The sequence below is a fragment of the Macrobrachium rosenbergii genome, chromosome 20, assembly GCF_040412425.1.
Source record: "Macrobrachium rosenbergii isolate ZJJX-2024 chromosome 20, ASM4041242v1, whole genome shotgun sequence".
Taxonomy (NCBI): domain Eukaryota; kingdom Metazoa; phylum Arthropoda; class Malacostraca; order Decapoda; family Palaemonidae; genus Macrobrachium; species Macrobrachium rosenbergii.
Genome location: NC_089760.1, coordinates 45,696,711 through 45,708,064, shown reverse-complemented (window position 1 = coordinate 45,708,064; position 11,354 = coordinate 45,696,711). Strand labels below are relative to the sequence as shown.

The following is an 11,354-nucleotide window of genomic DNA, read 5'->3' as shown; positions in this document are numbered from 1 at the left end:
TCTTGCCCTTACCTTCCCAAGCCCTCTTCACTCCCTCCTCCTCATCCATCCTTAACACTTGCCCATACCTTCCCAAGCCCTCTTCACTCCCTCCTCCTCATCCATCCTTAACACTTGCCCATACCTTCCAAGCCCTCTTCACCCCCTCCTCCTCATCCATCCTTAACACTTGCCCATATCTTCCCAAGCCCTCTTCACTCCCTCCTCCTCATCCATCCTTAACACTTGCCCTTACCTTCCAAGCCCTCTTCACCCCCTCCTCCTCATCCATCCTTAACACTTGCCCTTATCTTCCCAAGCCCTCTTCACTCCATCCTCCTCATCCATCCTTAACTCTTGCCCATACCTTCCCAAGCCCTCTTCACTCCCTCCTCCTCATCCATCCTTAACTCTTACCCATAACTTCCCAAGCCCTCTTCACTCCCTCCTCCTCATCCATCCTTAACACTTGCCCATATCTTCCCAAGCCCCTCTTCACTCCCTCCTCCTCATCCATCCTTAACACTTGCCCATACCTTCCCAAGCCCTCTTCACTCCCTCCTCCTCATCCATCCTTAACACTTGCCCATACCTTCCCAAGCCCTCTTCACTCCCTCCTCCTCATCCATCCTTAACACTTTCCCATATCTTCCCAAGCCCTATTCACTCCCTCCTCCTTATCCATCCTTAACACTTGCCCATATCTTCCCAAGCCCTCTTCACTCCTCCTCCTCATCCATCCTTAACACTTGCCCATATCTTCCCAAGCCCTCTTCACTCTCTCCCTCCTCATCCATCCTTAACACTTGCCCATACCTTCCCAAGCCCTCTTCACTCCCCTCCTCCTCATCCATCCTTAACACTTGCCCATATCTTCCCAAGCCCTCTTCACTCCCTCCCTCCTCATCCATCCTTAACTCTTGCCCTTACCTTCCCAAGCCCTCTTCACTCCCTCCTCCTCATCCATCCTTAACACTTGCCCATACCTTCCCAAGCCCTCTTCACCCCTCCTCCTCATCCATCCTTTAACACTTGCCCATACCTTCCAAGCCCTCTTCACCCCCTCCTCCTCATCCATCCTTAACACTTGCCCATATCTTCCCAAGCCCTCTTCACTCCCTCCTCCTCATCCATCCTTAACACTTGCCCTTACCTTCCAAGCCCTCTTCACCCCCTCCTCCTCATCCATCCTTAACACTTGCCCATATCTTCCCAAGCCCTCTTCACTCCCTCTTCCTCATCCATCCTTAACACTTGCCCATATCTTCCCAAGCCCTCTTCACTCCCTCCTCCTCATCCATCCTTAACACTTGCCCATACCATCTCAATCGTGACTCTCATATCACCTCTGTTATCTTTGCTAAGCCTGCTCTTCTTCTTATTTCATCATTTTCTAATCTCTCAAGCAGCGATATTCCCATAATCCATCTCAGCATTCTCATCTCTGTTCCCTAAAGCTTTACTTCCTCTCTTCTTCTTAGAGCCCATGTTTCTGATCCATACATTAATTAACACTGGTCTTATCACTGTGCTATAGATCTTGACTTTTAGCTTGATTGGCATTTTCTTATCACATACAACTCCAGCTACATCTCTCCACTTCCCCCATGCCGCTCTTATCCTACTGTCCACTTCAGCCTCACATCCTCCCTATTGGCTTCAAGTAGATCCTAAGTATTTCAGCTTTCCACCTGTTTTATATATGAGCCTCTTCTTTCTGGCATTACTACTCTGTCTCTGTCTTCCCTACTGCTCACTAACGAATGAAAAAAAGGAAATATATGTAACATATTGGCAGAAAGATATAAGAGTGAATTTACACCTAGAATTGATAATGAAGACAATGATACAGAAATAAGAGATGAAAATATTGAATACTTATTGGATATAGATATTACAGAAGCCGATATTGTGCAGGCTATTAATGAAATTAAAAATGGATCAGCAGCAGGACCAGACGGCATGCCTGCCATATTGTTAAAGAAAGTGGTTCATTCAATCGCAAAGCCGCTAGCAATACTATTAAGACAAAGTATAGATACAGGCAAGATTTACGATGAGCATAAATTAACATATATTACTCCTACTTTCAAAAGTGGTTCAAGACTAGAGGCAAGTAATTATAGGCCTGTGAGTCTGACATCTCATATTATGAAAGTTTATGAAAGGGTAATGAAAAAAAATATAATGAAACATTTAATGAAAAATAGATTGTTCAATATAGGACAACATGGTTTTGTACCCGGAAAAAGTTCACAAACCCAACTGTTAGTCCACCATGAAAGCATATATAAAAATATGATAAATGAAAAAGATACAGATTTGGTTTACCTAGACTTTGCAAAAGCTTTTGACAAGGTAGACCATAATATATTAGCGAAAAAAATTAGAAAACATAACATTGTGGACAAAGTAGGAAGATGGATAAAAGAATTTTTGCAAAACAGAAAACAGATAGTGATTGCAAATGATGAGAAATTGGATGAAGCTACGGTAATATCCGGTGTGCCACAAGGTACGGTGTTAGCTGCATTGCTGTTTGTGATTATGATTGCAGACATAGACAGTAATGGTAAGGACTAAGTAGTAAGAAGTTTCGCAGATGACACAAGAATAAGTAGAGAAATTGCTTGTGATGAAGATAGGAACTTGCTACAAAGAGACCTAAACAAAATATATAAATGGGCAGAGATAAATAGGATGGTATTTAACTCTGATAAATTTGAATCAATGAACTATGGTGATAAAGTAGGAATGATATATGCATATAAAGGACCTAATAATGAGACAGTCACAAACAAGGAAGCAGTTAAAGACCTTGGTGTGATGTTGAACAGGAATATGTTATGCAATGATCAAATAGCAATACTAATGGCAAAATGCAAAGCAAAAATGGAAATGTTGTTCCGGCGCCTCAAAACAAGAGAAGCTGAACACATGATTATGCTTTATAAAACGTACGTACGTAGTCCACTTGAATATTGCAATATAATATGGTACCCACACTACCAAAAGGATATTGCACAAATAGAGTGTACAAAGGTCATTTACAGCTAGAATAGAAGAAGTTAAGGACCTTGACTACTGGGAAAGACTACAATTCTTAAATTTATATAGTCTTGAAAGGAGAAGAGAACGCTACATGGTAATCCAAGCATGGAAACAGATAGAAGGAATTACAGAAAACATCATGGAGCTAAAAATATCAGAAAGAGCAAGCAGAGGTAGATTAATAGTGCCCAAAACTATACCAGGAAAACTAAAGAAAGCACACAGGACATTAATCCACCACGCACCAGCATCGATAATGCAGCGTCTATTCAATGCGCTACCAGCTCATCTGAGGAACATAACAGGAGTGAGCGTAGATGTGTTTAAGAATAAGCTCGACAAATATCTAAGATGCATCCCAGACCATCCAAGACTGGAAGATGCAAAATATACCGGAAGATGCGTTAGCATTTCTCTGGTAGACATCAAAAGGTGCCTCACACTGAGGGACCTGGGGCAACCCGAACGAACTGTAAGGTCTGTAAGGTAAGGTAAGGTAAGGTCTCTCTAAAGACTCCTGCCACTCTCCAACCCTTCTCTGTAGGTCCTCCTCATCTTCAGCAGTAATCACCAGATCACCAGCGTACAACAACTCCCACAGCACTTCATTCCTGAACTCTTCATTCAGCACATCCATAACCAGCACAAACAAAAATGGGCTTAATGCTGACCCCTGGTGTAATCCAACACTAACTTCAAAGTTTTCTGTTTCCCCAACTGCTGTTACTACTTTTGTGCTCGTTCTCTGATATATCATCTCGACCAGACTAACCAACTTTTCTGGGGGTTTCCTCTTCCTCAAACACAAAACATCACATCTCTTGGGATTCTATCGTATGCTTTCTCCATGCCTATAAATGCACAATAAAGCTCCTGGTTTCCCTCTAGCCTCTTTTTCTGTAACTGTCTTACTATGAAGATGGCATCCACCATCCCTCTTCCTCTTATGAATCCACACTGCTGTTTCCCGATCTTTAAAATTTCTCTTAATCTCTCATCCAGTATCCTCTCCGTGCTCTGTTAGTTTAATTCCCTGTAGTTACCACAATCCATGACACCTCCCTTCTGCTATATATATATATATATATATATATATATATATATATATATATATATATATATATATATATATATATATATATATATATACACACACACACACACATATATATATATATATATATATATATATATATATATATATATATATATATATACAAATACAATACAATACATACATACATACATACATACCATTAGGCTCTCCTCCCAGTCCCTTGGCATTTCTTCCTCTTTAATAAATCCAGCATCCATTTCTTCCCCTCTGTACCTGGTAATTTGATCGTTTCAATGTGGAACTCTGATGGACCTGGTGCTTTACCATTCTTCATTTTACTTAATGCTCTCTTCTTCACTTCTCTATCCTGTATCTCCATCACTGGTCCCTCATCCTCTGTGCTTCTCCCATCTCCTCTCTCTCATTTTCAGTATTTAAAATGTGTTCAAAATACTCTCTCCGTCTCTTCTTAATGTCTTCATCCCTAAACAGTATATTTCCATCTCTATCCTTGATGACACCCAGTTTACCCAAATCCTGTCTCTGCTCTTTCCTCAAGTTTGAAATCTTATAGATATCCTTTTCTCCTTCTCTTGTTCCTAGTCTTTCATTCAACTGCTCTGCCGCCCTTCCAATAGCCATACCTACCCTCCTTCTCGCATCTCTTTCCTATTCTCTGTACCGTTCCTCTGCACCCTGTGCATGCCTTACTTTCCAGTCCTTAAATGCTTTGATTTTCTTTTAATTGATTCTTACACCTCTCCATTCCATCACCACTTTTCTCCTCTTGACACTCCATATCCGCTGGCTCTTCCCACCAGTTCCTCTGCTTCCCCCACACATATTTCTCTCATGTCTGCCCACATATTTTCAACTCTGTTACCCTGTCCAACTTCTGTGTTCCCCCTTTCCTGCCATCTCTCTCTCACAGTCCTCCTAAACTGCTCCCCCTTTTCTCCTTTAAGTTCCCAAATCTTAAGTGAAAGTCTTTGTTGTTAAAGAGAATCCAGGTGAAATGTCACAGTTAGAAAAGTCACAGAAAAAAGTCCCAATAATCTTTCCCAGATAGTGACCCCAAGGGTTTTAACCCGGTATGTATATACCCACCTTTGCGGCGTGTTTAGTACAAGGCCGTTGGGGATGACCTAAAACCATAAACAAAAGACTGTAAATTAATGTGGCTTTTTTTTCTGTGACTTTTTTTCTTGTGCCTTTACAACCGGCCACCGTTAAGCTTAGATAAGTTGTGCGTACCTGAAAAAATTTGGAAAATATCAAGAATGATGGGAAAAATACAAAAAAAGGGCGGGGCGAGGGGAAGGGTAAGATGAAAGAATAATAAACAAAGCATCGAATAGAGAACAATTTAAGTCAACCGGCGTCAGGGACATACGCGTCGTCAAGCCATCATCACGGTTCATTGAGCTTTGGTGCATGATCGGTCAGGTGTCAAGCCAACACCAGTACAGTATGTGCCTAGAAATCTCTGGAAGGCAATAATATGCTGGCATCAGGGCCGTTCTATAAAGGATTTCAGTGATTCAAATTCATTTGCGGAATAATTTCGGATTTGATGCTATCCATATCTGGTATTTTATGTTTCTGTCTTCAAATGGAAATTAACTTTTATTTGAGACTTGCTGGTAGACAATAGTTAGTTTTTGTTACTTTTGTGCATTATATTCATTATGCTTTCTTTATGACACTCCATATATTTTTGTTATATATAATTTATTCATTACTGAACCTTTTCTGGTATTAATATATATACATGTATAATTATTCTGTATGAGTATCAGTGATTATCATTTGTTGCATTCTTATGAAATCATTTGATCAGTATCAGCAGTTTGATATGATGTTTGGTTTCGTTTGTTCAGTGACGAGTTATTCTGTGTTATTAAAGCCCGCTTGTCTGATCATTTTTCGTTATTATGCTGGTTAGTGTGAATGTACGCTTAAATGCTTTGGTTCGGTATATCCTTCTCCCGTGATTTTACTGATTTTGTTTTTGGTCGCTGATTGTTTAATCTGCTGATGTTATCGATATGTGAGGCCAACATTTGTGATAGTCGAACATCAGCATAAATTGATTCTTAAGATATCGGTATTATTATGAAAGTTATAATTAACCATTCATATGATTCTTGAATGTGGAATCCAAGTGGAAAGTGGAAATTATTCCCGTAAGGGAAATGATAAAATAACATAAGCTTTGTATTACAAAGATGAAAGGAATTTGTGAAGTACTGAAACATTGTGATGAACAAGTCTTAACTGGTGCAAAACGACATCTTGTTGATGTGGTCATTTTTGGTCAGATACCTCCTGTATTTGGCAACGTTGAAACTTCCTTCTATAATTACTGAACCATTTGGGATCTAAGGACGCTGTCAAAACTTTGTGTGTTGCAAACATCGCCCTCGTGATATGTGTCCAGAATATGTTCCTCTTATTAGGTGTTGCCACTTGTTACTATTCTTCTATAATTATTGCTGTAATGTGATAATCATTACTATTTTATTTTTATTCATGCTCAAGTGACTTCTGTGTCACCTTTCATGTAAACTATCTTGTTAAGTTTGTCCTTTGTGACAGTTGTGAAAAACCACAACCGGATACCAGTATGCGTGGGGTTAGTCTGAAATAATGAGTGAGAGTGGAAACGCCGTAGCTCATGGGGAATCTGCCTGAGAATAGGCACCCCATACCTTTATTTTCTATTTTGCAAATGACTCTTGCTTCCTTATATAGGAATTTAGAACTGACAACATATCATGCTCTTTGGAAAATTGAAGAACATACACCGACCTTTATAATGCCCAGAAAAATAATGTACAAAAATTGAATTATGTGGTGTTTTCCAAATATGGTAAATTAATACTGAGATTGTTCACGTCTAATAATGTCCATAAAGGGCAACCAACAGCCTTCTCAATTTCTATAGTGAATTTGATAGAAGGAACTTGCTCATTTACTTCTTTCTTTTATGATTTTGCTACATGATTGGTTTTTTGACAGATCTCTCACTGATTGGCTTCCACTGTTATCAGAGTTGTTTGGGGCAGAAGACGTAGCTGGGATGTAAAGAGACAAATCTTACTTTAAAAGCACTGCTTCACCTCTCTTTACTCATGCTAGCTTTACACTGTTAGATCGACAGGTTCTAGTTGTTTGGGCTGTAATGACTGACGAGAGGTGACAAACAAAGGAGGGAGGAGCAGAACAAATCAAAAGTTACCTTATCCTTTATTTCAAAATGACAAGTAGCTGATGTAAAAAATAGAGACCTAAAAATTTACGTAATTAAATTTTACATCTTAAACAAATCAGTAAAAAAAAAGTAGGCACTGAAAATCGTCACCTCATTGCAGGACATATTTACTCATGCAAAAAAACAAAGTGGCTGAAAAAATCGGCAAACGATTGAACGGCTGAAAAAATATACTATTGAACGCCAGGTTATGATTTTTAATGAGTAATTTATATGATAAGGCAAAATGGAATAAGAGGATACCAAAGAAACTGTACCCATTGGATGGCGAGGAGGCTCATTGCCGCAATCAACAAATGACTCACCAAATGAAGCACCTTTCTCCATGGCTAATCAAGATATTCTAAAGAATTTCCAAAACTGGAACTGACATCGTTTTTGAGAGGTGCAAAAGTAAGAAAGGAAAAAATGGTGGGAGCAAGGGCTAAATGGTGATAGACCAAAGTGCAGGAAATAAAGGAGAAATTAGAAATGAGAGATAATGGCGGCTGAGGAAGAATGAAAGGAGGAAAAGACACTGGAATAGGAAATATGCACTAAATGGGAGAAAAGGGGGGACAATGAAGGGGAAGAAGAATGACAGAAGGAATAAAAGTTTGGCAGGAAGTAGGAAAACATGAAAAGTCGAACGAGAAGAAAAAATAAAGGAAAAGTCTGAAGGAGGAAAAGTAAAAGAAGAAAAAAGCTAAAAGAAACTTGTGGGGAGGAAGGAAAGGAAGAGGCCATGACGAATGAAGAGGTAATGAAGAGTTAGGGAAGGAAGAAAAAAACAGAAAGAGAGGGGAAGAAAAAAGAATAAACAAAGAGCAACACAGAGGTACAAAGAAAACTGAAGCTGAGTGAAACAGAAAATGGGAAGAAAAGGCGTGAATCGGGCAAGGAAAGAATAAAGAAGGAAAATGAAAGGAAGGAGAAGAATGAGGATACGTGGGATGCACAGAGGTGAAATAGATAGAAAACACGAGTGAGCAGGTGGAGAAATGGAAGGAGCTGGGGATGAAAAGGACAAACAGAGAGTAAAGAGGGAGAGGAGAAAATAAGAGCAGAGAAGAATGGTAAAATGAATTGCAATGAGTGAGGAGAAGGAATAAAAGAAGTAAAAGGGAGAAAGATGAAGTAAAAATGAAGGTGTAGCTGCTGGGTTAGGCAGCCAGTCGCTCTAGAGCCCCCATCATTTTGCTTCAATGAAAATTGTTTCCCCTTAAGTACATTTATTTTAGTCTTTAAACTATATAACTTTCCACCTTTCAGTGGGTAGTAGTGACCGAGTCTTTATCTTAAAAGGCACATTGACTTAGAATTTCACTTAGTCTATGGACATTCAGAAATTTTATATAAGTTCACAAGTCACTTCGAGATTTCACTGTCACCTCTCCACACATCTCACTCCCTGCCCTGATGCCGTTTTATAACTAACTCTCCTTCCAGAGTCTTTGTATATATGGGTATTTATTCGATGCCAAAATCTGGTATAATTTTCCCAAGTTTCGTCCAGATGGACTTCCCTTTTCCATTAATGTTTCACGCTTTACTTATCTATACACTTCGTTCAATGGTTGTTATCGAGTTAATGTTATGGTGTGCGAGAGGTCACCGGGCGAGGTCAAGATCTCAATTAGTTCTGCCCAGTGCTATAAGTGATAAACACTTTGCTTTGGGCGACGAACGGTCAAACTCAGCATCTGGGATCACTTAGTTTAATTATCTGCCCTTTCTGTTTTTATCAGTGATTTTCTGCATGCCCTCGTGCGTATATTAAGATATTTAGTTTACTCAACTATAGACTCGATTCCATTATAATCCACTGCCACCAAATATTCTGTTTCATGAGTTGAATTTGTGTTCTCTTTATTGATTGCTGCTGCTGTTTCCTTCTCTTCTACTTGAATAGGGAAAGTATATACTTCTGCTAAACCTATCTCTGTACCTTGTGATAGCTTAACTTTTCCTCCTCTGAAAAACTTGTAAAGTTATTTTACCTTGTCTGACTTCGTGCGGGCTGGAGAAATAATGTATTCCATTTACTTGTGCTCCTTCTGTAAGGGTTAGAACTTCTCTTCCTTCATACAGTGGATTTACTGTGCCTTCTATCCAGGTGTTTTCTCTTGGTTTAAGTCTTAATTCTCTGTTTAATGTCGGGTAAGTTTCCTGGTTAGATTCTAGGTTATTGCTGATTGTGCATTCATGTTACATACCTGATATCCCTTTTCTTCTAATAATTTTACACAGTGGTATCCTACAATTCCTATGCTTCCTTCTAATCACTAATTGTTCTTAGGTGCATCAGTTGTGGTTCCTTGTCAAGCCATAGTCAGATAACCAATTAATAGGTGTGCAAATGCAAAATGGATTCCACTTGCTACTAGAACCTTTTCCTTAAGTGGAGTTCTTCCTAGCTTAAAAGGTAAATAAATTTGTCCTACTAGTTCGATTCTGTTTCCTTGAACATCTGTGATTTTACAGTCTACTACTGTGTTTAAGCTTAAATGAGAAAAATATGCCTTCTACACCTTTTCAGACATTATATTCTTGGGACTACTGGTGTCAAAGAATGCAGAAATAGGCTTTTCTAAACCAACATGGGCTGGAAATACAGGTCTATAACTATATTCATTTCTTACATTAACTCTGCTAGTACTCTTAGTCTGGCTTAAGGTTGATGCTCTAGTCTTTTCCTCTACTAAGTGGTAATGTCCATGATACCAGTGACACAAAAATTTACAGTCGAATCATCTGATATTTCTTGGTCTGGTTGGTATACTATATGCTTGTAGCTTGGTCGTTGTTCTGATCCCTATTATAATTCTGATCTCTATTCCTTCTTGTCTGTGGAGACTGACTACAATTTCTACCTCTACCTTGTGACTGTGATCTATGTCTAGGTCTATTCTTACAATCTCTGGCACCGTGCCCTGTTTCCTTATGGTAACGACAAAAAGCTGTTCCATAACATTCACTTGTGTAACGCCATCTCTTTTGGCAGTTGTAACATTTAACTGTGGAAGTCTTTCTTGATATGTGTTACCTGGATTCCTACTCTGATTTCTAGCTGATGTCCTAGATCTATTCTGATGACTAGATTCCCCCCTCTCTCGTGCTACAGTAACGGAAGGTCTGTATAGATCATTCTCTTCAGGATTTCTACCTAAAATTTTCCTCGCTTCATTTTCACTTTCAATGACATCTAAACCCCAACACGATTCATCTTTTCAAGAGCCTTTGAGCGTAGGTTTCCCAACAGCCGAGCTAACCTAAACAGATTATGGCAGTTTTCAATTGTTATTACCTTTTGACCTCCTAAAATCGTTGACCATGGAGTGTCTGCAACCAAATGGCTCCGTTCCTTGAAATGGCTACATAGCTGAGGATTCATTCTGAGGTAGCTTCTTTTGTCTCCTCTCCATCCTTGAACTATCTTTGCTAGACTGATAACAGGATCTGTTTCGCCAACTGTGGATATACTCTCCTCAGGTATTGCTTTAGTTCTTCCCAGTTCTTAACTCTTCTGTAGGCACTAGAATTAATGTAACATCCTATATCTCCTGACGACAAATTTAGATTTGAATTGTCTGTGTCTGTTCCAGCTATGTTATTCAGATGGATTTCTACTTGCTCAATCTATGTCTCTAGATTACAAGCATTGTGTTCTCCTTTCCTTTCCCAAAATTTTGTATGAGCAACCGTGGAGGTTGTGTTTGATGGAGCTGAAGGGGTAGGAGTAGCCATTTTCAACTGTTTTGTTTGGCTTGTCGTATGAACAAGAATTCTTACTTTTTTATTTTGTGCCGATCTTTTTTTGTGCATTTACTCATTAATGGCAAGTAAATTCTTAAACATTAAATATAATTGAATTGAGATTAAGTTACGGCAGTAAAGGCAAACTAGGTTTTAAAAATAAAAAAAAAAATCATAAACACTTCCCTTGAATTAAAGCAAATTGAAAACTCACTTAAAAATTAAAAGAAATATTCCAAACATCTTCCTTAATTGCAA

The 11,354-nt window shown here is 39.0% G+C and overlaps 1 protein-coding gene across 1 annotated transcript; it reads right to left on the bottom strand.

The window, feature by feature from the left end:
• Positions 1-3,828: 3,828 nt before the first annotated feature.
• LOC136848978 (uncharacterized) lies at positions 3,829-4,729 on the bottom strand. The gene is made up of 3 exons (XM_067121789.1): positions 4,542-4,729; positions 4,285-4,360; positions 3,829-4,047 (listed from the first exon to the last, which is right to left on the bottom strand). Exons 1-3 carry the CDS (start codon positions 4,727-4,729, stop codon positions 3,829-3,831), a joined length of 483 nt encoding a protein of 160 aa, XP_066977890.1.
• Positions 4,730-11,354: the final 6,625 nt, after the last annotated feature.